At 39.6% G+C, this 27,573-nt stretch overlaps 1 protein-coding gene across 1 annotated transcript; it reads left to right on the top strand.

Annotated features, from left to right (window-relative positions):
• Positions 1 to 299: 299 nt before the first annotated feature.
• On the top strand, positions 300 to 25,371 carry LOC106989286 (piwi-like protein 1). The gene is made up of 19 exons (XM_053206254.1): positions 300 to 666; positions 846 to 974; positions 1,550 to 1,764; positions 3,066 to 3,184; positions 4,055 to 4,135; positions 4,782 to 4,976; positions 7,096 to 7,207; positions 10,512 to 10,638; positions 10,856 to 10,973; positions 11,367 to 11,481; positions 11,988 to 12,175; positions 12,751 to 12,823; positions 19,569 to 19,769; positions 19,915 to 20,018; positions 22,318 to 22,388; positions 22,795 to 22,951; positions 23,509 to 23,634; positions 24,531 to 24,678; positions 24,842 to 25,371. Exons 1-19 carry the CDS (start codon positions 639 to 641, stop codon positions 24,956 to 24,958), a joined length of 2,424 nt encoding a protein of 807 aa, XP_053062229.1. The 5' UTR covers positions 300 to 638; the 3' UTR covers positions 24,959 to 25,371.
• The last annotated feature ends 2,202 nt before the right edge of the window (positions 25,372 to 27,573 follow it).

The following is a 27,573-nucleotide window of genomic DNA, read 5'->3' as shown; positions in this document are numbered from 1 at the left end:
GTTTGTGCAACCCAAGGCATGGACTGTATTACCCATTTATGGAGGTTTCTTTCATAATATGTGAAAGATTGTCTTGCACTGTGCTCCAAATATTGACCTTTAAAATAGTTAGATGAATATTACAATGTGATAAAAATAACATGAGAGCCTTTCCAAGTTGCTGTTAAAAAAAAATCGGTTAGTTGTTTTTTTAAAAAAAATCATGAAAACTGGCTTTTGATAAACAATTTTTTTTTTAGTTTATGTAGAGAGAGGGAGAGAGCCAGAGCAGGGGAGGAGCAGAGAGAGAATCCCAAGCAGACTCCATGCTGTCAGCACAGAGCTCTGATGCAGGGCTCAAATTCAGGAACTGTGAAATAATGACCTGAGCTGAAACCAAGAGTCCTCAGCTTCATCCACTGAGGTCACTCGAACACTTCTCATGCATTTTTTTTTTTTGAAAGGGCTGTTTATTTAGTCAGCATTTTATGATGCCCACTAGAGGGCACTCTGGTATCAGGTGATTAGCCTATAAAGAAGTTAGAGAAAGGACAAAGTTTCTGATTTGAAGAAGCTTGCACTCTGAGCAAATACCGGATGAAAGGAGGCAAACACCATAGCAGCAATGAATGTGGTGCTAGGGTAGCCGCTGACATGGAATGGGATCTTGTTGGGAAAGGCTTCTGGGTAACATTCACCTTTTCTGGTGATCATTACTGAACTACTGTTGTTTGGATCCTTTGACAACCATGTTTTCTACCTCCAACAACCTCAACTTAAGTTGTACTTAACATTGTCCTTCGTTTACGTTTCCATTTGTTTTTTATCACATAAAATTCATGGTTTTTGCATTTGTTTCTGTGCAGAGGAACTTCAGCTGGGGGCTGGATTGCAGGCATTATCACTGAAGGGGAAAAGGGGTCTTGGAGCCATTTTTCAAGACCAGGTGGTGAATACCCGACAGTACTTGGAACATGTGAAAGACTCCACAACAGGTATGCTGGCCTTTAACAACCTAGTGTTATGGAATTGTTCGTGTTGATCTTGTTCTGAGGTTCATTTGTGTTTGAGAGTCTTAGAGCTTCACCCCATCACTGTGAGTGGAGGTACCTTCCCACCTTCTCATGTTGTAATAACCTCCACCTTTGCAGAAATAGAGACCTATTTTGGGACCTGGATGTACTCTCCAGTTTTCTTTTCCTTTTATAGCAACTAAAATCAAATGACCCAGTTCTTTGGTTGTGCTGAGCCTTTTTTTTTTTTTTATGCTAAACACTATTACAAACAGTGGCTCCCCACTCGCTCTCCCCTTTTGGAAGCTTTGTGTTACAAGAGGTTTTCTTTTGATTTCTTGTTGTTGTTAATTTAATATTTTAATCTTCTATTTTAACTCTAAATGTATGTTTGTGTGAGGATTCCTTTAAAAGGCTGGTACATATTCTGGGCATCAGGTGTGTGTAAATGTTCGTTACTTGTTCATGTCTTTGTTTGACCTAACTTAAGCTCTCAAGATCGTGGTGTCTACATTGTCAACTTGTTTCATTATTGACATGTGGCTTGGTTTTTTCAGGAACGCAAGGTAGAGTGGTAAAGCTATTCACCAACCATTTCCGAGTGACCTCTCGCCCTGAACTCCTCACATATAAGTATAACATTGATTACATGCCAGAGATTGAAGATGGAAAAGTTCGTACAGATTTGCTTTGCCAGCATAAACATGTAATTGGAGAGTGTCACATATTTGATGGGAACTCTTTATTACTGCCTCATAAACTACAAAAGCAGGTGAAGTAATGTTATGGGATATTTTCTTTTTCTTTAAGTTTATTCACTTATTTTGAGAGAGAGAAAGCACATGTAGGGGAGGAGCAGAGAGCAAGGGAGAGAGAATCCCAAGCAGGCTCTGCACTGACTGTGCAGAGCCACAGGGCTTGAACCCACAAACCACGAGATCATGACCTGAGCTGAAGTCAAGAGTTGGGCACTTAACCAACTGAGCCATGTAGGCACTCCTGTTAGTGGACATTTTCTTGACCTTTGTTCTTTCTTTCTCTCACATTCTCCCTGTATTATAGCAAATATACCATTTTTATACAATGGTTCATGGAGACCTCGCGAAAATCTCTTGCCCATAGGATTTGTAACAAAACCCACATGCCATGTTTGGCTATCACTGATGTTCCCTCATGCCTCATTTTGGTGGTTAAAATGAACTTGGGACCAAAATATATATTTTTTACCTTTTCAATGGCAAATAGGGCTCAAATGCTGATGAAGTATTGAATAAGTTTTTATTTCTTGTTCCAAAACATCACATATGCACGCACACGCACACGCACACACACACACACACACACACACACACAGAACTGGAAGGACTTAATATTCCATTTCTTTTCCTTAATTTAATATTTTTGAGAGTGAGAAATTGGGGGAGGGGCAGAGAGAAAGAATCTCAAGCAGGTTTGACACAGCACAGAGCCTGAAGTGGGGCTCAAACCCCTGAACCATGAGATCATAACCTGAGCTGAAATGAAAAGTCAGAGGCTTAACTGCTTGAGCCACCCAGGTGACCCTCTTCAATAAGCTTAAAAAATTTTTTTTCAAACGTTTATTTTTGAGAGAGAGAGAGAGAGAGAGGGAGAGACAGGCAGAGACAGGCAGAATGTGAGCAGGGGAGGGGCAGAGAGAGAGGGAGACACAGAATCTGAAGCTGGCTCCAGGCTCTGAGTTGTCAGCACAAAGCCCAATATAGGGCTAGAGCCCACAAATTGTGAGATCATGACCTGAGCTCAAGTCAGACATTTAACCGACTGAGCCACCCAGACACCCCACTTCAATAAACTATATTTATTTACCAAGTGCATAATTTACAGGAGCTTGTTTAAGTTAAAAAAAAATCATTGTAAATATTTAATTCTGACCCCCATTTGGGACTCCTAAATCCTATTTTCTACCTGAATGTGCCTCTGGGGGTTAAGATTGCTCCTGCTGGACACCCAAGTGACCTGTTGATTTGTGGTCTAGTAATGAGCATACTCTCCTTGGAAGGAGCACCAGACCTTTTTGTTTTTTCTTTACCTCAGAAAACAGAACTGGTCAGCCGATGGGGCAAAAAGATTGTGAAGGTCACCGTTGAATTCTGCAGTGAACTCAAACCCACCTCACTGGACTGCTTACGTTATTACAACATTCTCTTTAGAAAGTGTGTTTGTAAGATTTCGTTTCCTTGAGATTTGGTTGCATGTTAGTGTGTCAGTGGCACTGCACATAGGTGTTTGGTCCTAGAATTTGTGTTCTCGATGTCTCCTCATGTTCTGGGAGGGCAAGCGATCTTTGAGATGAATCAGCACTTGAACCTCACCTAGATTTGAGTTTTGTTTGAGTTCTGTGGCTTATTGTTGACATTGTTCTTCCTGCCTACCCCACATCACATGCCTGCTCCCTGTCTAGGGAGGGGCAGATGTCAACTGTGCACAGCGATGCCTCTTTCTCCCTGGAGTAAATGTGCATTTGTTTTCTTTTCCAAGTGTTTGTTTATTTTTGTAAGAGAGATAGAGCACAAGGGGGGAAGGGCAGAGAGAGAGACACAGAATCCGAAGCAGGATCCAGGCTCTGAGCTGTCAGCACAGAGCCCAGTGCGGGGCTTGAGCCCTCAATGCAAGATCATGCCCTGAGCCGAAGTCTGGTGCTTAACCGACTCAGCCAAGCAGGCACCCCTACAATTGTTTGGTGTTCTACACTTATGGTGATGCACAAATAGTGAAAATGAAAATTGGAGGCACATAGTCTGCAAAAGAGGTTTCAGTTCATTTCTGGGGATGAAGGACCTTCTGATGACCTTCCCATGACCCTTTGTTGTAGATTATGTAAAGGAGGGGAAAATGGAGGTTCAAGGGGCTTTAATATCTACCTTACAATGTCATTTACTTGTTGTATCAGGCACTTCCTGTTAATTGTTTGTAAAACAAAGTCACTTGTAGATTTCTTTCCCCCAATGTATCTCCGTGTTTGTTAGTAAATGCTTAATAATATTCACTGTGGTTTCAATGAAATCCATTCTTCCAATTTCTAGGATTTTGAAGATGATGGATTTGAAGCAAGTTGGTCGCAACTATTACAACGAAAATGAGGCCACGGAGTTCCTCAATCATAAGTACACAGTGGAAAGTTTCACATTCTACAGACCTGACCATAGAAGCATTTGAGAAAGTTACTCTCATTTGAAGCAGTAGGATTTATAAGTGATGGTCTTTTCAGTGGTACCCACTGGCCATGAACGATTAAGTTAGATTTTAATGTAAATTTGAATCGAAGTGAAAAGATTCACTCTTACAATCCTAGAGTGATAAGCATAAACCTTGAGGTATTTGGTAGTTTTATAAACCTCATAAGAAGTCTAAATCTTCTAAAATTTGGATAATAAATTTCTCTTAAATACTTTCAATCATAGTAATTATAGCTACATGTATGTATGTATATATTGTGTATATGTTTATAATTTATACACCTATATCCTATATATTCTCACATACGTATGTACGTGTGTGGATATAGGTGTGTAAGCCTGTGGGTGATAACAATATGGTTTAACAAAGAGGGTGTAAGAGTTATAACTAGCACACAAGGTAAATCTCTATTGGAAAGGTCCTTCAAAAGATCAATTCTTACTAAAAATAAGAAATTGAAACTGCTTGACTCCTAAGCACCAGTTTTAGACCCCAAGTTCCAACCCTGGGACACTTGCTTCTTTGTTCAGAGCTTGGATTTTGACCCTTACATCTAATGTATTCTGTTTGCAGGCTGGTAATCTGGCCTGGATATAGTACTTCTATTCTTGAGTATGAAACCAGCATTACCCTCTGTGCTGATGTGAACCATAAACTGCTCCGAATGCAAACTGCTTATGATCTAATAATGCATGTTGATAACAAATCCCAAAGGAAAGATGCTAAGGAAATCTCTAAAGAATTGGTTGGATCAATTGTTTTCACAAAGTAAGTTTTTTTTTAATTAATTTTTTAATGTCTGTTTTTTTTTTTTTTGAGAGAGAAAGAGTGTGGGGGAGGGGCAGAAAGAGAGAGAGAGACAGACGGACAGACAGACAGAATCCGAAGCAGATTCCAGGCTCTGCACTGTCAGCACAGAGCCTGATGTGGGGCTTGAACCCACGAACCATGAGATCATGACCTGAGCTGAAGTCGGACACTTAACCAACTGTGACACCCAGGTGTCCTGTAAGTCTGCTTTTTAAAAACCTATCCAATCACTTTGAGAACTTTTTCCCCCCATAAGAGATGGTCCTATAGTTTTCAAATCACTAAACATTAAAGGTCAGAAGCAGAAATAGCATGGAAATGGTGAGAATCCATCCATGCTTTTCTCATCTGGCTATACAGCATAAGAAAAAGATAAGTTTCAGTTGTAGATTTTGCTGTTCTTGTGATTCCTGATGTTGATCCAGTCACCTGCTCTGAACCCTCTCTCACATGTAACAGAATATGCTCCTTCCAAATTTCTTTTCTCTTGCTTTGTGTCTAACTATTTTTAAAAATCAGGGCTTAATTATAATCCATTAGCAAATTTCCGCTTGACGGAAGTGTTTTACTTTTAATCTTCCTCTAGACAGACATTTTAAGCTGAAGAGCGTGAAGATGAGGACTCATCTTAGGAGTCCTCAACTTTATTCTTGCTTCCCAATTTCAAAATTTACTGCAAAGCTCTAGGGATCAGGACAGTGGGATACTGGTATGATGATAGACCTAAAAATCAATGGAATAGAATTGAGAATCCTGGAGTTAACCCTCACATTTATAGTCCATGATCTTTTTTCAACAAGTGTCAAGACCGCTTTCTTGGGGAAGGAATACTTTTTTCCTCAAATATTGCTGGGGCCACTGGATATCTACCTGGCCCTTCCTCACAGAAGATACAAAATTAACTCCAATTTATCCCCAAAATTAACTCAAAATAGACCTAAATGTAAGAGTTAAAACTATAAAATTCCTAGAAGAAAATCTAGGAGTAAATTTTCTTGACTTTGAGTTAGGCAAAACCTTATAAAATAAAATGCCAACAGAGAAGGGATGACAGAAGGAAAATATAAATTGGACTTCACCAAATTAAAAACTTTTTAAAGTAAAAAAAAAAAAAAAAAAAGAAAAAGGGACAGAATGAGAGAACATTTGAAATCACATATCTCCTAAATAACTTGCATCTCCATATGTAAGAAATGTTTACAAGTCAATAATTAAAAGAGAACCTAACTTTTATTTATTTTTTCAACCCAACTTTCAAAAAATGGGCAAAGGATCTGAATAGACAGGCCTCCAAAGAAAATATACAAATGGCCAATAATCACATGAAAAGAAACTCAATATTATTGGCCATCAGGGAAATGCAAAGTCAAACCACAAGCAAATACCTGTTCATACTATGATGGCTTAATTTGAAAAGGCAGAGATTAAGTGTTGGCAACGATGTGAAAAAGTTGGAACCAACCATCACATACTGCTGGTAGAAGTAAAAATGGTGTGGTCTCTTTGGAAAACAGGATGGTCCTTTCTCAATATGCTAAATATAATGTCACCATATGAGCCAGAAATCTATTCCTAGTTTTATACCCAAGAGAAATGAAAACCTATGTCTACCAGAATTGATACATGAATGTCCATAACCTCATTATTCATAATAGCTCAAAGGTGTTAATAACTCAAATGTTCACCAACTGATAAATGGAAAAATAAAAATGTATATCCATAAAATAGTGTGTCATTTGGCAACAAAAAGGAATGAAACACCAATACATGCTACGGCATAGACAAACCTTGAAAAATAGTACACTAAGTGGAAGAAGGCTGTCAGGAAGGGTCACATACTGTATCATTCAATTCATGTGAAATAGGGTGGGTAGGCAAATGTATAGGATTTACAACTCTGTGAATATACTAAAACCATTGGATTGTACCCTTACATAGGTGAATTATATCTCATATGAATTTACTAAAGTGGATATATCCTGAAATTTCTTGTAGGATTTAAAGCTTCTCACTTCTTACATGATCCCATGCCATAAATATGTTAGGAATAATACTATATGTTGTGACCATTCCACAGGTATAACAATAGAACCTATCGAGTGGATGCTATTAATTGGGAGGAGACTCCCAGAAGTACGTTTAAGAAATCAGGTGGTGAGGAAATCACCTTTGTAGACTACTACAAGGAGGTAGGAAATCTCCTGTCTTTCCATGTATTTAAATCTCAGTTTTTTTCTTATTATGTAGTCAAATATGTCTCATAAAAATGTGCAATATAGAGTCTTATATGTTAGATTATAATAATATAACATACTCTTTTAACCTATAACATATATAATAATCTATTATAAAATTTCTCCTTAGAGGTATTGTAACTTGACAGATCTATTATCCATGCATTCGAGTGCCTCATATAGAGGGTAATGTCACATGATTAGAATGGCTCCAATATGGCCTCTAATGTGGGCCTAAGAAGAGGCTATGGTAGTTTGAAACATGTTGATGGATCATTGCTTAGAAAATAGAATATGGCAAGACTTCATATATGAACACTTTCCTTATATAGAAGTTTGAGCCCTATAGAATTTGGTTTGAAAAGAAGAAACAAATGACTAATTACCATCTGGAAGGATGTCAGCTGTGTGCTGAATCTCAGAACTCATGGATTCCTCAATCTTTGTTCACAAAGACATAAGTAAACTTAGCTTGGTGCACAAAGATACAGTAGTTGACAAGATTAGTCTTATAGCTTTGGCAGATGAGAGAAAGGAATTACAGATATCTGTAGCAAATGGAAAGAACTTATAAATATTTTTTAAAAAACAGCTTGTATTTTTATACTGGAATCCAAACCATGGCTACTTGGAACCACCAAGGCTATACAGCCCTCTGGCATCCCTTCAAGGGGATGGTGCTATTACATTATCCTCACTTGTGCTTCATACTTAGTTCTTGTTCATTCAATCCAAAAAAGCACTTAATGAGTGCCCATTACACATCTTGGGTATACATTGGTAAGACCACTGAGTTGTCTGTTCTTAAGGAACTTGCATCCTTATGGCAGGAAGAGAGACAGACAAGAAGACTATTCTAAGGATTATGAGGGATATATCCAGATAATTAAAATTGAGAGGTATTATGGACAGTGTCTGGTGGTTCAGAGTGGGAAGTCATGGAAAGCTCTGAGAAGCTGGTATGTGAATGTCTGAAAGGAGCAAGCTGTGTGCAAATGAGGGAGAAGAGAAAAGGCCCCACTTTCCAGATGGGCAAGATGTATCCAGATCCCAAACAAGGCTAGATTATTCTGTGAAGAAGTGCACATGGTTGCGGGGAGGACATCCTTGGGTTGTAGGATATGAAATCAGAGGATGAAGTGGGAGCCACATTGTATAAAGTTCTGTCCACGGAGACAATTCAGATATTGTGAGGTGTTATACAGATGGATGAAGTGATATATTTTATTTTACAGATATGTGTCTAATTACAAGGAATGGGCTGTATGTGGGTAAAAAGGGAGGAAGAGTCATCAGTCAGTAGGTGGCTAAGTCACTTTAGGTCAATGATAATGGTGACCGGAATTAGGGTAGGAGAGGTAGGAAGTGAGTGGATGCCAGAGTTATTTACTACAACGGGGGAGTCGGTGTGAGGAGATTAGGGATTTTTGGGTTGACTTAGGCTCTGATGGAGGTGGTAGATGGAGATACCAGGCTGATATTTGCTTGTTCATTCTCCAAATTTGACCTTAAATGTCATTGATTGAGAAGAGCCATGCTGGGTATCCAGAGTACATCCACCCCACCCCCACACCAACCTGAAACCTCAGGCCTCTGTGGGGTCCCCCTGTTCTGTTGTGCTCTTGCATTTCATAGCATCTATCCCAATTTGGAATTCTGTATTTGAGTGGTTATTTTACAAATCTCTCCCCTCTCTGTAGACAGAGTTCCACCAGGGCAGGACAATGTTGGTTTTGCTCCTTGTAAATACCTCTTCTGTCTTACACCACGACTAGCACATAGAAGTTCAAATATATATAGGTTGTAGTAAATTCACACATGCTGGCATCACAGAGCAGTGGGTTTGGGAATAATTAGAGGATTTGTCACATAAAGACAAACTACCTTCTTGGCACGAGTTGATAGGCAGGAGTCTTGGATGTAAAAGAAACATAAGACTGTGGTTTCAGCAGGTTTAATTGAGAAAAAAAAACAGATGGGCTGAAATATTCGAAACGATTTGAGTCGTCTTGGGATGCCCTGGTGGGAACTCAGTCTAATGACAGATGGCAATTTAGTTGTCCTGTTGTCATGAGATCTAGAAAAATCCTGGAATCCATTGATGAGCCCTTAGAAGGAAAGTACAATCCTGGCCTTCAAAAAAGATTTCATAATGCTGCAAAGAAGGACCACAGAACTCCTGTTTAGGTGCATAAGTTGATGTTGGAGGAGGAGATCCTTCTAGGATGTTGCATGGCAGCTATGGGAAATAAGAGGCGTGTTTCCCAAAGTTTTTGACAGGAAGAATAGCTCGTCCAAAGGTTTTGATAGATGAGGCCCTAAAACGATGCCATGATTCTACACACATGTAGATACTTGCACAAGCTTGGACCTTAAGACTCTAGAACTAGGAAAGTGGGGGTGAATCCCAGCTGTCTTTCAAATAACTAAAGACCACTGTAAGGGTGAAAAAAAACATATAGTCTGCAATGAGATCATAAGAATTAAAAGCAATAGTTCAGCTTAAGAGAAAAAGAGCCATGAACACTGGATGTGTGAAGTTTTGTCTCAGGTAGGAACTCCTTTAGAGTTCTCAGGATGTTTAGCAGGCAGATAACACCAGAATTCATGTGGCTAACTTCTTACTGATGAGGACCTTGCTGATCGGCATGGAAGGATCTATGAAGAACCATTGCTGTGTGTTAGAGAGTAAAAGCAGTTTGTGGCATGGAAATTGCAGCCCAGGGGTAGGATGTCTTGGCAAATATCTCTTCCTCCTGGAAGCAGGGACTGAGAGTTTAGGGGAAATGATGCAGGGGGCATGTTGGGAATAGATGTGGAATTGCAACTCTAAAAAGTTGACTGGGTTTGTTGTCCACCCCTTCGTTTGGGAATCCTCTTGAAAGTTCTCAAGTATGTTTGAGGAATCTTTAAGACAGTGCTGTAGTGAGAAATACAGATCCTAAGAGATTGTCATATGTTTACATATATGTAGTGAAAGGATGGTACAATGACCCCCAATATAATGTCTGTAAGAATCCCTCTCTCCTTGGCTACGTGTGTTGATAGAGAGAAAAAAAGAGGCCATCTGTGGGACGTCTAACTAAGAGAATATTAAGAATATCTTTAATGCATTCTTAAACTTGAGGAAACCGTATCACCAGCACACCCCCAGGCCTCTGTTGGTGACCCCAAAATGCACTTCTGTACATATGTATGTGACTTTGCTGAGGCTTCATTGATAGTTACACCAGTGTTCTTTCTTGTTTCTGTTGAGCAGCAACATGGTCTAGTGGTTACTGACCTAACTCAGCCACTTTTGGTCAGCAAAGGCAAATGGAAAAAGAGCCAACAGGACACACCCCATGAGCCTATAATGCTGGTTCCTGAGCTATGCTACCTGACAGGTACTACAGATTTATGCAGTCTTCAGAGAAGTCCACCCCTTTTAAGCCCCAGGTGTTAGGATGTAGAAGTACCGGCTTTTCATAATACTCCATATGGCCCAGAGCTGCATGCTCTCTGCTGGTTCTTCCTCTTGCAGGTACAGTGGTCCAGGCTTCTCTCATGTAAATCTATTCTTGCTTCTTTAGCTATATCTTTTCTAAACTTTTTTTTGTAAAGGTCTAACAGATGAGATGCGTAAAGACTACAGAGTGATGAGAGACTTGGCTATGCATACAAGGTTGGATCCAGAAAAAAGGCAGCATGAATTACGAAGATTCATGAATATTGTACAAAAGTAAGTGTTATTTTTCTCTGTGTGTGTGTGTGTGTGTGTGTGTGTGTGTGTCCTGAAGCGGAGACTGCGTAGAACCCCTGGCATCTCAGATTCTCCAACTAAAATGTGACAGTTGGGACGAAAATGATATCTTGGGGGAAACAACTCTATTTTTTTCTGTCAATGCAAAGTTAGGGGAAGTCTGGAGGGGGAGAATGATATAGAAAGATCCTAAGACCCTGTGCAAATGTGAGAGTGAAGACATCATGATTTCAGGGTACCAGGGACCTTCTTTGTACCATGTCAGCACAGAGGACAATAGAAGACATCTTTAGATTAGAGGAGAATTTTATAAGTGGATCATTGCCTTTGCTTATTTCGTTTGGATTGATTTTTAGAAATTTTAACTTTCAGAAATAAGAGTGCACAAAGGGAACTCCAACTTTGGGATTTGAAATTTGACCCCAACTTCGTGTCCTTCTCAGGAAGAATTATGAAAGAAGTAAGAATTCTTCAAGGAAGCAGAGCGGTAAGACCATTTCAAAGTGGCCATGTTTCACTTACTCATTTAGTTATTTGAGGTCAGGTGAATAATAACACAGAGGAACTCACTCAGGTCAATACCTGGGACTACTCTCTCTTCTTGGGTTACCTGTCCTTTCTCTATGAGACAGTAAGCAGATGTTCAATGAGAATGCATGTAACGTGGTTGGCATGTAGTAAACTGTGTTTTATCTTTATTAGTACTGTGGACATTGCTCATGGCAAAATTATCTTCCAAATGCATCCGTACGAGTCAACTACCTAGAACCAAAACAGCCCAGAATGACCCATGATGGAATTCCAGTATTACTCTCTATCTTAAGGAAAAAGATATCATTCAGTTATGACTGAAGTTTAAAATTGTAGTGTTTCAATAGGAAGTAGCACAGATTTACGATGGAAAGGCTCTTCGATGATGTATAAAACTTCATTAAAAATATATATATATGTATATATGTCTGTCTGTCTGTCTGTCTTGGAATTCTCTTCCAGTTCAACTCCCATCCACAATTTGCAGATTGGTCAAAAGAAACTAGAAGTGGACCTTTACTCAATGTGAAGTCACTAGATCATTGGCTAGTGCTATATCCTAGGAGAAATTATGGAGCAGCCTTGTCCTTGCTACAGAGCCTACGGAAAGTTACACCCACCATGGGCATAGCTATGAGAGATGCAAAAATGTAAGTACGGCAGAAATTATATCCGATTTAAAAATTAGTTGTCAGCAAGGGGTGCCTGGGTGGCTCAGTCAGTTAAGTGCCTGACTTCGGCTCAGGTTATGATCTTACAGCTTGTGAGTTTGAGCCCCACATCAGGCTCTGTGCTGACATCTTGGAGCCTGGAGCCTGCTTTGGATTCAGTGTCTCCCTCTCTCTGCCCCTCCCCCCACCTCTCTCTCAAAAAATAAACATTAAAAAAAATTTTTAAAGCAGTTATCAATCTAAAATTGGAATCAGAAGATACTAAGTTATAGGAATCAGTCACTTCATCAAAATGAAAGTTTGTAAACAAAAAAGTCTATTCTAGTCAACAAGTATTAAAATAGGCTTTTGTGATACATGGTTTGTGGCTATTGGGATACATGTTGAGGAAGCCAAAAATTGACCTTCTTTTTAAGAACAAACTTTCAACTGAAGTACTTGACTTAACATAGTATCTTGTTTTATCTTATATCATGCTTCATTGGCTGCATAAAATGTTACATGTTCACTATTTGTCACCTGTTGAATATAGAGTATATATACTTATTTTCTAGGCTTGAAGTAAATGATACAGTCCAATCCTATACAACCATCTTAGAAAACCATGTGTCATCCAAAACACAGATGGTAAGTGTCTATTATATATGTATATATGCACACTACTTAGTGACTATCCTAAAACTGCATTTGTATGTATTTTTAAATTTGAAATGTTGCCAGTGGTTTCCAAAACTAGCAAACAAATATAAATTTACCCCTCTCATGTAGCTGAATACAGCCTTTTGGGTTTTAGCCACTAGGTAATATTGGGTTTTAGCCACTAGGTAATGTTACCATGTTATGCTAATTCTTTCAGGCTTGAGAACTTGGAATTATTATTTTTTAAAATCTCACAGAGGCGCCTGGATGGTTCAGTCAGTTAAGTGTCTGACTCTTGGTTTTGGCTTAGATTATGATCTCACAGTTCATGGGATTGAACCCCATGTTGGGCTCTACACTGACAGCTCTGAGCCTGCTTGGGGTTCTCTCTCTTCCTCTCTCTCTCTGCCCCTCCCCCACTTGTGTGCACGTGCTCTCTCTCCCTCTCTCTCTCTCTCTCTGTCTCTCTCTCTCTCTGTCTCTGTCTCAATCCTTAAAAAATGAAAAAACATCTCACAAACTGAAAACCACCATATAAATGTAAAGTAAGGTGGATTATGGTAATCACATTCATCCTGTCTCCACCCCCAGCTGTATCCTTTGAAGTCTATGATCTCATTCTAGTCCAGCATGTGTTCTCTACTTTGGTATTTTTCTGAGGACTTTTCCTTACCTTTTCTCCATCCAGTGTCTTAGACTAAGTTGTCATTATGTTGTATCTGAATTACTAAGGCAACTTTTTTCTTCTTCGTTCCTGGGGTTCTTTCTCCTAATCCATCTTGCATTCCTTCTTCCTCCTCCAGGATGATCTTTAAAGGGATCTTTGTTTCTTGATCATGAAACCAGGATGTTTCTCCTATTGTCCTTTACAGAAAGGGTAGACTTTTCTCTTTTTAGTTTCTACTATGGAGGCTTTTAGGCTACTCTGAAGCCTACCTTGTATGAGCCATATGCATTCTTAAATGAAAGGTCTCATTTTTGAAATCCTCTTGTACTTAAATTTTGTGTATTGCCTCCTGTTCCTTGTTGAGTGCTGTGTTTTGTTCTGTTCTTCAGTGTTGCAGCCTTCGATCCTCAGCTGGAAGCCTTCATTGGGAATCAGCAAAGCATAGTGTTTCCATTTGTTAGAATCAGAGTTGAAGAACCTTGGTAGTTGTTTAAATCCTCTAAACAGGAATTTCTTTGCTCATTTAGCATCTGCCTGAAAAGCTCAAGACTGCCTTTTTAATTGTGGGAATGTCTTAAAAGATGTCTTTATCCCTTGAATGGGATCTTGTCCCACTTTGAGTCATTTGTCCTAACTTTGCTTTTTTGGAACAGTATCTTCTACTCAAGGTAGCTCCTTCAATATTGTAAGGTATTCTGTCAGATGGAGTTGGGGGGAGCATGTCTACAATCCTTCTTATGCATGCCACACAATTGGGGATGACCACATAACACAAGGATTGACAATTATGTGTAAAATGGTCTTTAAGTGCAAATGGAAATCTCCATAGATCGAGTAGAGAGGGAATTCATGTATGTGAACAGGGGTGAAGCCATGCGGCTAACAAATCTCAAAGCGGTGTGGCAGTAAGGTGGGGGGCCAGAGGACATCAAGCTACAGATTTATATTACATCTAAAATAAAATTTTAACGTCACAGATATGCAATATGGACTGGTGGTAACACTACCAACAATTCGCAGATAGTTTGGGAATATATTCTCCTTATGGTGTATACAGATAACCCCCTATAGCTCACTGGTTTAAACAAGGCATGGTGAGGAAGCACAAGTGTTTGAATAATTAAATTCCTATAAATGTGTGAGTTGGAAGAGTAAGGCAGTAACAGGAAATAAAAGTGTGTTCAAGCTATGGGGATTTCTTTGGTTTGATTTCCTTCCTGTGAAAAACAAATCTAGGATTTTGTTAAAAACTTAAGGCTAAAAGAATAAAAATACATTCACTAACCTGTAATAACCGGTTCCTGAAAATTAAACATTTGCAGTAAAAAGTGCCAACTGGAAACATTGTCCCCATTATTTTAAACAGAGAACCTTACTGTGTTCCTTTTCCAAATAACCATTACACATCAATCTGAAACTTCCAGTTTCTGTTCTCATGAATATTTAGAACCTTAAGTTCTTTTAACTTTATATTTTAATGCAATTTCAGACTTACAGGAAGAGTTGCAAAGGCAGTACTAAGCTCTCTACAGCCATCATCTGGATTCCACAAATAATACATTCTAACACATCCATATAATTGTTCTCTCTCCCTCTCCTTTCCATCTACCTACCCCCTTTTCTGCAAATCATTCTCTCCCTCTCCTTATGTACAGAACATACACACATATGTCCATTTATGCACGTGTGTCATTATTAACAGTATGTGTGTTTTCCTGAGCCATTCATCCATCTACCCGCCTAATTCCAATTCTACCAACCATCTCCTTTATAGGAAACCAAATTATTGGGTCCTTCTAGGATCACCTGAGGCATTTAAGAATTTATTTTGTTTTAAATTAATGTATTTATTTTCCAGAAAGAACACAACTGGGGGAGGGACGGAGAGAAAGAGAGAGAATCTCAAGCAGGCTCCTTGCTGCTAGTGCTGAGCCTGACATGGGGTTTGATCCTATGAACTGTGAGATCATGACCTGAGCCCAAATCAAGAGTCAGACATTTAACTAACTGAGCCACCCAAAGTGCCCCGAATCACCTGAGGCATCTGATGGCCGTGTCTTTTTAGTCTACTTTTAATCTGGAAAATTTTTTTGGTCTGCCTTTGAGATCTATGGCCTTGACATTCTGAAAGTATGCTGGTCAGTTATTTTGTAGAACAGTCCTCAGTATGACTTTGCCCGTTTCTTTGCAGCTGGAGTCAGGTCACGTGCTCTTGCAGGATTACCACAGAAGCGACACCGTCTTGTTTTCAACTCATCATGTTTGGGAGCATGTGGTGTTGACTTGTAATTTTAATTTGGACCATCTGATTCAAGATGAGGTCTGGTAGTTTTCCCCATTTTTAAAGTGACAATTTCCCCCCCCCCTTATAATTAATCAGTTAATTGGGGGGAGACATTTTGAGACCATGCACATTTCCTGTTTCTCGGTGGTTTCACTCCCCAGTTTTAGCATCCATTGATGATTTGTGCCTGAAATAGTGCTTATTATGGTGCTCCCCAGTCAGTGCTTTTTATGCTTTTGGCATCTCTTCTGTGTTTGTTAGTTGTTTTTCTATTAGGAAGACCTTTCCATTCTTCTTGACTCGTGCCAGTATGTATTTATTTACTTATGTAAACATGGACTCATGGATTCTCATTTAATGGATTATGATCTTTTACCCTCCGGTGAAGTAGACTGTTTCCTTTATGCTTACTGTTCTCCTAATGCATCTACTACCTACCCCGGACTGCTGTCACCAGAGCTTCGTGTTGTGTTTGTTTGAATTTTACCCCTTAAGAGTCCACCATATAGTCCTTTTTTTAATGTTTATTTTTGGGAGAGAGAGAGGGGAGGGGCAGAGTGAGAGGGAGACACAGAATCAGAAGCAGGCTCCAGCCTCTGAACTGACAGCATAGAGCCCGAAGCGGGGCTTGAACTCATGAACCGCGAGACCATGATCTGAGTTGAGGTCAGACGCTTAGCCGACTGAGCCACCCAGTTGTCCCTACATAGTCTTTTTGGTCTGTTTTTCTTTTTGTTCAACCTTGAGCTTTGCCTTTAGTGGGATATAGCTGTGGTTTATTTGCTCTCTTGCTCTAGTAGTATCCCATTTTTTTTCCACTTAACCCATTCTATTCTTGATGGACATGTGGAATGTCTCTAGTTTTGCTATGATCTAGAGTACTGTTTTGCATACTTTAGTACATGTCTTTTGTGCACATGCATTTCTGTTGGCAATTTACCTTGGAGTAGAAAGGTCCCTTGTCATTAGATGCTACTTATCACTTTTCCAAAATGGTGGGTGTGTACATTGGTACAACTATCAGCTTGAACATTCCCGTGGCTTCATGCCTTAATATGTAGTGTTCTAAAGCTCATCTGTTTAGTTTTGAGTGGTAGAGACTCAAAATCTATCTCTAGTACTCTTTCCTCGACAGGGCATTGCCTTCAATTTCTGTCCTCCTCTCTCTCTCAGGCTGTCTGTTCAGAGTCTCCAACCTTTCAGAGGGTGGGCAGACACTTTGGGAGAAAGCATCCCCACTTGCTGGGATCATCTCTACTTCTCTCCTATCTTAACTCTGTAAATCTTTTTTTAAAATTTTTATTTATTTTTTTAAATTTGCATCCAAGTTAGTGCCACAATGATTTCAGGAGTAGATTCCTTAATGCCCCTTACCCGTTTAGTCCATCCCCCCCCCACAACCCCTCCAGCATCCCTGTTTGTTCTCCATATTTAAGAGTCTCTTATGTTTTTGTCCCCCTCCCTGTTTTTATATTTTTGTTTCCCTTCCCTTATGTTCATCTGTTTTGTATCTTAATGTTCTCATACGAGTGAAGTCATATGATGTTTGTCTTTCTCTGACTTCACTTAGCATAATACCCTCTAGTTCCATCCACATAGTTGAGAATGGCAAGATTTCATTCCTTTTTATTGCTGTTAACTTTAGAGCTCAGCCAGTTTAACAAGGCCATAAACTGGCATGCCCCTGTATTTTCATAAGCTTGAACAAGTTCTCCTCAGGAGGAGACAGGTCCATGCTACTCCAGAAGCTGGTTGTAGGAGACAATGTTAGCTGACCACTCTCAGAAAACTCAGAAATCATCACATAAAAGTTAGAATCTAGAAGATTTTAAACTCATATTTAAAAGCCTGACTTACCAGATAATATATAAATATATACATATAAAGAGGGAAAGGTGTGTGTGTGTGTGTGTGTGTGTGTGTGTGTGTGTGTGTGTGTGTATAATCTGTACCCAAAAGATTAGGTGCTTTTCAAAACGTATCTGTAAGTTAGTTCAGCTTTATACTTAAGTGATCCCAATGGACATGGAGAAATCCTAAACCAATAATGAAGGACTGACATTACTATCAAAAACACACAGTGACTACAGTCCACTGCAAGTAGAAATCATTAGTCCACATACATTTAAAAACCAAAGAATTACTTGTAAGTAGCAATTATATTAGAATAATATCAATGGAAGGGCACCTGGGTGGCTCAGTTGGTTAAACATCCAATTGATTTTGGCTCAGGTCATGATCTCAAGGTTTGTGAGTCTGAGCTCTGCATCAGGCTCCATGCTGACAGTGCAGACAGAGCCTGCTTGGATTCTTTCTCTCTCTGCCCCTCCCACACACCCTTCTCAAAATAAACTTTTTTTTTCTTAAAAACAGAAGAATATTAATGGAAGTTAAAAAAAAAAGCTTAGACCATATAAATAGTATGTATCAAGACCTGTATAAAACAGCAAACTAATAACAATGGGGGACTCCTGGCCCTCGGTGAATGCATTGGGAATGAAGTCTAAATTTTAATGCACTAAGAACAGAATGAACCAAAATAAAGTAGGAGGAAATAACAAAAAGCAGAAACTAAACAGAACAACAAATCTGAAGCCAAGAATATTAAAACTTGAGGTTGTCAAGTGTGAAGAAAAGAGGCCAAAAGAGACTTGACAACATTAAGAACAAGGAGAGTTCATGATTAAGATTCCTTGGAGGCTAAAAAAATATTAGGAGAACACCATGGTCCAGGGGGGTGCTAGTAGATCTGAAAACTTGAAATTCAATTTTTAGAAAAAGAGAAGTAATTAGCTGGTTAGTATTGTGAATTATAGGAAAAATGATTGCAACTGAAAAAAATGCAGATAATGCATTTGATAGAATTCCACATTTCTTATGTGAAAAGAAAAACTCATTTAATCTAGAATAAGAATTTCCTGGGGTGCCTGGGTGGCTCAGTCAGTTGAGCATCCAACTTTGGCTCAGGTCATGATCTCACGGTTCAGGAGTTCGAGCCCCATGTCAGGTTCTGTGCTGACAGCTCAGAGCATGGAGACAGCTTTGGATTCTGGGTCTCCCTCTCTCTGCCCCTCCCCTGTTCTCTGTCTCTGTCAAAATAAACATTAAACAATTTCCCTAATCTGATCAAGGATATTTGCCAAAAAATCTTGCTGAAGGCATCATGATGGTAAAAATAATATATTGAGGATTTTCCCATTATAGTCAGAAACCAGCAAGCAGTAATGGCTCTTCCTCATGGCTCTGTGTCCTGCTGGAGGCTTGAGCACATGTAGGAAACCTTGCTCTGCTGCCTGCGAATCTGGTGGTTCCCATAACTCCTGAGCATGTTTGCTTGGAGATAAGATGGGAATACTAGTATTCATCTCAGTAGGTTGTTGAGGAATTAATTGAGTTGAGTACAATGCTTGGCAAGTGCTTCTCACATAGTCTGCAACTGGAAGTGGTGACTGTCCTGAGAATGGTATGCTTCAATCTGTGTTTTAACCCTTTCTTGATAACTTCATGATAAACTCCTAGAAACAGAATAACCAGGATGTACAGACTTTGCAAGTTCAAACAATCGATGCGTATCGCCTGTGCCTGGCTCCCAGACTCTCTTCTACACACTTTACAATTATTTAATGTAACAGGATTCCAGACCTTTCACAGATCAGCTATTGAATAAATGGACTCTGCTTTATCAGTGTTCCACCTAAATATCTTCCTTGATATTTCTCCTGTCCATTTCTCCTGTCACTGTGGTTGCATCTTGGACAGTTTCATCTTTGCTTTCTTTCAAGGTCCTTTGTGTGCTGTCCAGTGACAGGAAAGACCTGTATGATGGCATTAAAAAATACCTGTGCGTCAATTGCCCCATCCCAAGCCAGTGTGTGGTGGCACGGACCTTAGACAAACCCCAGACGCTGATGACCATTGCTACAAAGATTGCCCAGCAGATGAACTGCAAGATGGGAGGAGCCCTCTGGAAGGTGGAAACAGGAGTATGTTGGATTTCTTTGCCTTCTCTTTATTTCAGTTGTTTCATTGAATTTGCTAAGACTGTATTTGACTCTCTTTAACATGTAATTGCTTAATTTTGCTCACGTTTTGTCCTAACTCAATGGACTCCCTTCTTAAACCTTTCAGTTACGGAATGCAATGTTCGTCGGTATTGACTGTTTCCACGATATTGTAAATCGACGGAAGTCCATTGCAGGCTTCGTGTCCAGCGTCAATCAGGAATTAACACAGTGAGTGGGCTCTGGCAGACATGGTTCAGTTGGCAGCTGGCTGGACAAGCAGGAGAGTGGGCGTAACTAATGCTCCTTAGCAAGGTCCACAGACAATGTGTTCTTAGCCACCTTGTACTGCTCCTCTTCTGGCAAGGTTATGCTCCAAAAACATTTTGTGTGGAAGCCTCTGTATGAGTTTTCTATAGCTGCATAACAAATGATGACAAATATGGCAGTTTAAGATGACACTCATGTGTCTGCACACAGGTCTGTGGGTCATCCATCTGGCACCACATGGCTCTCAGGTCCTCATACGGCAGAGGTTAAAGTGTCAGCCAAGCCACATTCTGGTCTGGAGAATCCAAGGGCACGTCCTTTTGGCAGAATTCATTTTTTTTGTAGACCAAGGACAGAGGTCCTCATTTTCTTGCTGGCTGCCACCTGCCGGCCAGTCTCCATTCCTAGCATTTCATCCACATTCCTTCTTACACGCCCTGATCCCCCAGGGCACCATGAGTCCTTGTTCTGCTTCAAACCTCTCCTTCTCCTCTGCCATCAGCCAGAGAAAACTCTCTGCTTTTAAAGGGGCTCATGAGATTAGATACAGTCCATCTGGAAAATCTCCTTATCATAAAGTCAACTGTGTCACAGGACATAATCACGGGGCAATATCTCCTGATAGTCACAGTCCTGGGGATTAGGACAGGTAGGATTCTGCCTACCACAGGCTCTTATCAGTGGGTCTCTGCATGGGACCATCAGCCACAGGAAAGAACTGAGTGTGTACATGGGGAAGACCAACTAGGAATGCAACCAGTAGCACATAGATATGGGATGTTGTCTTCATACGTTCATATGTAATGCACCTGCCAAAGAAGACCTGCTTCCATACCCCGTGCTTCTCCTTTGCTCCAGGAACACTTCTGTTTTCTGGGCTTAGAATAGAATCCACCTTTAGATGAGTTTGCACACACTTTATAGTTTCCTGAGCATTAGGACATGTATGACCATCACAAATCACTGCTATGTTTAATGATGAATGTGACCCACTAGGTATAATTCGAGAGTTTTCTTTTGAGGATTCATCTTTATTTTCATAAATGACCATTTTTTTCCCAGTCATACTCTATTTCCATACAGTAACATTGTTTTGTTTTTTTGTGTGGGGAAGGGAATTTGAAAATAATGGGGAGGAAATTAAGCTTTCATTCAGTTCATAGATAATTTTTAAAATTTTATTTTGAGAGAGACAGAGAGAGAGTGAGCAGAAGAGGGGCAGAGAGAGAGGGAGAGAGAATCCCAGGCAGGCTCCATGCTGTCAGTGCAGAGCCTGATACGGGGCTTGAAACCATGAACTGTGAGATCATGATCTGAACCAAAACCAGGAGTCTGATGCTCAACTGACAGACACCCAGTGTCCCTGGTTCAGAGAGCTTTTTGAGCACTTGCTATGTTCAAATGCTGCGAAAAGAGCAGTGAAAATGTAGTGCCCAAAAGCATCATCTCTTCTCATAGAATGTAAATACCGAAAAAGAGGCAGACAAACAAATACGTTGTATCATGTCAAGTCATTGTAATACTTTGAACTAATTAAATCACAGGGGATAGAATACTGAGACCAGAGGTGCCTGGGTGGCTCAGTTGGTTAATTATCTGACTCTTGATTTTGGCTCAGGTCATTATCTCATGGTTCGTGAATGGGGAGCTTGATTAGGATTATCTCTCTGCCTCTCTCTGCCTCTCTCTGCCTCTCTCTGCCTCTCTCTGCCTCTCTCTGCCTCTCTCTGCCTCTCTCTGCCTCTCTCTGCCTCTCTCTCTCAAAATATTTACAAAAGAAAAAACAATAACGTTGAGACAACTATTGATCTATTGGGACACGGTCAAGTAGCTATTACCATTCCAAAGCAGATTGCTCCTTCAAAGCAGATTATTATGGATGAACCATTGTTTAAGGCATCAGCCTGGAAGCAGGAATCTCCAGGAAAACAGTCTGTTTATTTTGTGGTGTCCACCAGTGGGTGAGATAGCAGTAGTCAGCACTTTGAAAGTATGAATAATTTGTAGCAATGTTAATCAATGCTTCCATTCTATATCACTATTTGTGTACATTCAGAATCTTATTAAATGCCTAAGATACCAGAAGAGACTAATGCTTTGATCTCTGCAGGGAAATGAAAGAATGGATCCTCAAATGGATCCTCAGCTACTGATAGTGACTTTTTTTTTTTTTTGGAAGTCCTAGATTAACTCCGCATCAAAATGATGAAATTTTAAGAATCCTGTTTGCCAAACTAATGGCTTATGTTTCTCCAAACAGGTGGTTCTCTCAGTGTGTCTTCCAAGAAGCGGGGCAGGAGCTTGTGAGTGGGCTGAAAGCCTGCTTGGAAGGTCAGTGTCCCCTGGAGGTTGGAGTGCCTGACTTTATAGTTGTACATACTAGTTGGCCATTAGTGGAGAGATTATCCCCCAGGAGATTTTTGGCAATGCCTAAAGACACTCTTGGTTGTCACAACTGGGATGGAAGTGCTACTGGCATCTAGTTAGTGGGTAGAGACCAGGAATGATGCAGAAGACAACAACACGCCTACCGTCACCACCACAAAGAATTACCTGGCTCAGTATTTCAGTAGTGGTGCTGTTGAGAAACCCTGAGCTAGCCTGAAGGCCTAAAAGCTGCGAAAGTGTCCTGGAGGCTACAGTGTTGAAAAACTGAACCTAGGAGTTGTTACAAATAGCAGTGGCCAGTTTGTTCCCAGTTACTGTCTATTTATCCGTGTTTCTCGTTTCCTTTCAGCTGCCCTGAAGCTCTGGTATAAACATAATCTATTTCTGCCACAATCCATCATTGTGTATCGAGATGGAGTGGGGGACGGTCAGCTTCAAGCACTGATTGAACACGAAGTACCACAGATTCGGTCCTCCTTAAAATCTGTTTACGGCGACGAGTCTAAGTATATAAGTTGTAAAATGCAGATTCTTTGACATTCTGCTCCACACCCAAGTCAAGAGTGCAGAGCAGAACTGAAACATTCCAGATGTTCTTCCTTTGGAGCCCCCATGAACTTTCCTTTTTCCTAATCTCCCTGCCACCCTTCATGTAGCGGGGCTTCTTAACCTCAGATATTCATTAAAATCCATGATCATAGCTGGTCCATGGTTCGTGTTTATGGAACTCCTTTCTTCTGGAGTTGTGTCAGTCGAGGGCTGGAGAATTCCTCTCAACTGCCTCCTCTGGCCTCATCTGTTTGTGGGTGAACCCTGGTGCCCAGCATAGGTAGGAGGGGTCCTGACCTTGTGAAGAAGTTCTTCCCCCTATGATGTGGGTGGCTGTGAATAGGAACCTCTTTTACTGCTTGAGTCGGGCACACAGAACTAGGACCGTAAAACTGGGGTGTGTGGGGAGCAGTCTTTTGCAGATTCTTCTTAATCCTGTCTGTGTGGTGTTTCAACCTCTGAATGCTTCTGAGATTACGGGGCACACCTAGTGACACCAATCGTAACTCTTAAGGGTCCGACTAACTGTCGTTGTGGTGAAGAAACGAATAAATACCAGATTTTTTGCTGAGTATCAAGGAAGACTTCAAAATCCACTTCCAGGAACGGTTATTGATGTGGAGGTGACCAAGAGGCAATGGTAAGCCATTCTTTTATTTATTTAAATAAAGGTTCCCTTTTATTCAAACAGAAATGTTATTTTTTTTCTTCTAAAAAAAGGTTTGCATGGTTTGGAGGAGAAAGAATTGACCTAAAGATGGTGAAAAAATTATATAAACAGATACACATGGAATTATAGAGGTTTCTGTCTTCAGTTGTCTTCTCCTAGAATTTAAATATGCTTACCATTCTGAGATTCTTCAGTTGTTGGGAAGGATGGCAGGACTCCTGGTCAAATGGAGACTCGTCCATTCTGCCAAATGAAAGAACTATGCAGAACCCTGAATGGGAAACAAACAGGACCTTCATAGCATCAGACAGGGAGAAACATAGTAAGATTAAGGAAGGACAAACATCGATCAATCTAGGAGAGGGCAGGAAAAGAATGAAGAGAAAAGCAAGTGGAAAGAAAGTAAGATCAACACCAAGCAGAACATAGTACACATAAAAACCCGTGAGCTACAAGAAGTTGATGAACCTTGCCATTTCTATCATTGGGGACTTTGAATGGATTCTGGTGACTTTCTGGGAAGAGGAGAAGGTGTTCATCCCTGGAACTCTAAACTCAGTGTCCCTACGATCGTATCCAACATGCCAACTTCAAGTTTCTGCATCTAGGCATTAGCACAGATGCTTTTGTAGAAATCATGAGAGCATTATTACTTGTTTGCTTGTATTGATGGTTGCACTGCCCTTTGTAGACTTGCTTTCCCCATTCATTGCTCAACAGTCAGGCAGGCTTCTAAATGTAAAGGAAATTTGTCCATAGAATGGATTTCTGTCCATTCAGGTCACGTCAGATACTAGGTTTGCTATGTTGTTTTTTCTTTCTGAAAATAAGCTGACATGCTGTATTCCTGTGTTGTGTGATTCCAGGTATGACTTTTTTATCGTGAGCCAGTCTGTGAAAGATGGTACTGTCACTCCCACTCACTATAATGTTATCCATGACACTGTTCACTTCACCCCAGATGGAATACAGTGTCTAACTTACAGACTATGCCACATGTATTATAATTTGTCAGTAAGTACTTTTTTTGATATGGATTTTCCTATAGATCTGTAAAATTGTTTGAAATTAAATCTATACTTTCTGAACCTTTGAATTGGTATCTCTGAAAAGTTACATTTAGGGAAAGTAGAGAGAAGCTTAATTTTTTTTGTTGTTGTTCTTCTTCCCACTAAAGGGTGTCATTCGAGTCCCTGCTCCTTGTCACTATGCCCATAAACTGGCTTACCTTGTGGGCCAGAGTATCCACCAAGAACCACACTATTCCCTGGCAAGCCGTCTCTTTTACCTGTGACCCACAGAAGAGAGCCTGACGACTTGTTGAAAGCCACCATTTGTGAACTTATTTTTCCTTTTTAAGCTGTCCTTCTGAGATACTTTCCTTGATGCAGTTTTAAATTATAATCATCATTGGTTAGACATGAGGGTTCAGAGTGGCGCATGCTTTGGGCAATACTACCACTGACTGAACATGACCCTTCTATTTTCCAGGCAGGAATATGGGCTGTGAGGGTTTTGTCTTGCAATCCACCTTTGAAATGTGTTACAGGACTTTATGATTGACCATGCCTGAACACTTGGTGTTCTGAGCAAGTTACTGTACTCAGTGTAGTGGCTGGACGTTAGTCACGTGCACAGGTAGATTATACTTGGAAAATAATACCTTTTTGAAACACTTAGTTCTTAAAGAACAGCAAAGCTCTAAAAAAAAAAGAGGCAAAATTAAATGGGGATTTATTTGTGTTAATTAAAATTTTGTATGAAAGAAATAACATGTATGTAGTATCGATTACTCTTTGGACGGGTGGAAATTTGAAATGTATCTCTGGTAGAGATGTAATGAGGAGAGCCTTTTGCTTTAAGAGTTGACAGCTTAGGAACATCAAAATGTTTTGTCACTTTTTCCACAAGGAAGCAAAATGAAGAGCTCTATTAGCACTTCTGACTAATTCATTCTCTTGTGTATGTTCCAAGTGGGACGTTATTGTTAACTGGACTGTAATCAAAAGGGTCCTGGGTAATTTGTTAAAATGAAGCTATTGTGTCTTTCTTGAAAACAGATAACTTTTTTTCTCTCTCTTCCCTTAAAACTATCTTTAAATAGATTCAGGAAATATGTGAAACTTTGTTGTTTTTTTTTAATATTCCTACATAGAATCATATTTTGGGGAGCAGTAAGGAGTTGATTTGTTTCAGACATAACAAAAAAGGATATGTTTAAAAACAATAGAATTTCTTTGATCATAAGTTAATCAGTTTAGGTTTGCAATTTGAACCAGTTTTCTAAGAAATAAAATTAAAACAAAAGTCATTTTAAAATATATTGTAATCCAAGTAATAGCTTACCTAGCAGGATTGGCAATAATGATAAATAGAATATAGAGGATGGGTCTATAATTAAAGATAAATTAAGGTAACATGTTTTTTTCTGATGCTAGATTTTGACTTAAGATAATATATTTCTAGAGATCTATATAAAATGGAAGGAACAAATTCAAAGTAGTTATTAAAACTTTCTGAACATTTCCCATAAGTACAAGACAAATCATTTATTTATAACAGTATATACAAATTTCAAGATTTATAAATTTAAAATGATGTAATAAAGGTATTCATGTTACAATCATTGAAATTGGGTTTTGTTATTTTATTATATTTTTAATGTAACTTATTGTCAAATTGGTTTCCATACAACACCCAGTGCTCATCCCAACAAGTGCCCTCCTCAATGCCCATCACCCACTTTCCCCTCTCCCCCACCAACCCTCAGTTCTCAGTATTTAAGAGTCTCTTTTATGGTTTGCCTCTCACTCTTTGTAACATTTTTTCCCCTTCCCCTCCCCCATGGTCTTCTGTTCCAATGGAATACTACTTGGCAATGAGAAAGAATGAAATCTTGCCATTTGCAGCAATGTGGATGGAACTGGAGGGTATTAATGTTAAGTGAAATAAGTCAGTCAGAGGAAGATAGATACCAAATGTTTTCACTCACATGTGGATCTAGAGAAACTTAACAGAGGGTCTTGTTACTTTAAAAATATAGTCTGGTCTTAAATTTCTTAATCTACTGACTAAAAGAAGTTGTTGGTTTTCTAAGATACATGGAAATAGTTTTGTGATTAAGGTGCTATCTGACTTTATTAGCTTACTAGCACTTTATAAATTAGGTGAAGGAGGCTGGTAGTCCATATTTCTAGGAGAAAGCCTCACTGTTCCAAGAGCTTATAAATCCCACTTATATATCACTGTGCCTGAGTTCCCTATTACAGAGTAGGTGTTGAACCAATTAAAGGTCTTTTGGGAATGGGTTTGGCCTAAGTAGCAATGCAATATGTAAGAAAAATGAACTTCCTCTGGCAAAAGTTAATAAATATATATATCAAACCTCCCACTGAGCACAACTCAAAGAGCTGGACAAAATATCAGAATGTTAAACAGCATTGAGGAGATGGTGAGACACAGAAGAAAATAGCACCAATATCTAGCATAAGGAAATCTAGAGGGATGACCCTGGTATTTGTTATGATATTTATTTCATAAACTATAGATTCTTTAAGTGTCCTTCATCAAGTTGACAGTATTAATTCTTATTTATTGAGTCTTTAGCATGAATGGATGTTGAATTTTGCCAAATGCTTATTCCGTATCTATTGAAATGTTCATGATTTTCAGCCTGTTGATATGGGAATTGCTGTGTCAGCTTTCTATTACTGTAACAAATTACCACAAAGTTAGCGCCTTCAGACCTCATAAATGTGGTATCTTCATTTTGTAGGTTATAGGGCTGACCTGGGCCTCACACTGGGCTAAATTAAGCATGTCAGCAGTGTATTCCTTTCTGGAAGTGCTGGCAGAGAATGCGTCTCTTGTGTTTTCTGGCTTCCACAGGCTGTTCCTTACCCCATGGCT

Source organism: Acinonyx jubatus, chromosome D3 (genome assembly GCF_027475565.1).
Source record: "Acinonyx jubatus isolate Ajub_Pintada_27869175 chromosome D3, VMU_Ajub_asm_v1.0, whole genome shotgun sequence".
Classification (NCBI taxonomy): Eukaryota; Metazoa; Chordata; class Mammalia; order Carnivora; family Felidae; genus Acinonyx; species Acinonyx jubatus.
This window is presented reverse-complemented; position numbering and strand designations above follow the sequence as displayed.

Bases quoted from the DNA above. Each gene is read 5' to 3' on its own strand.
- LOC106989286 (XM_053206254.1), top strand. From the start codon at position 639: ATGGGATCTTGTTGGGAAAGGCTTCTGG. The intron at 1,765-3,065 runs GTGAAGTAATGT...TCTTTACCTCAG, and splicing joins CTCATAAACTACAAAAGCAG to AAAACAGAACTGGTCAGCCG. The intron at 12,176-12,750 runs GTAAGTACGGCA...CTTATTTTCTAG, and splicing joins GCTATGAGAGATGCAAAAAT to GCTTGAAGTAAATGATACAG.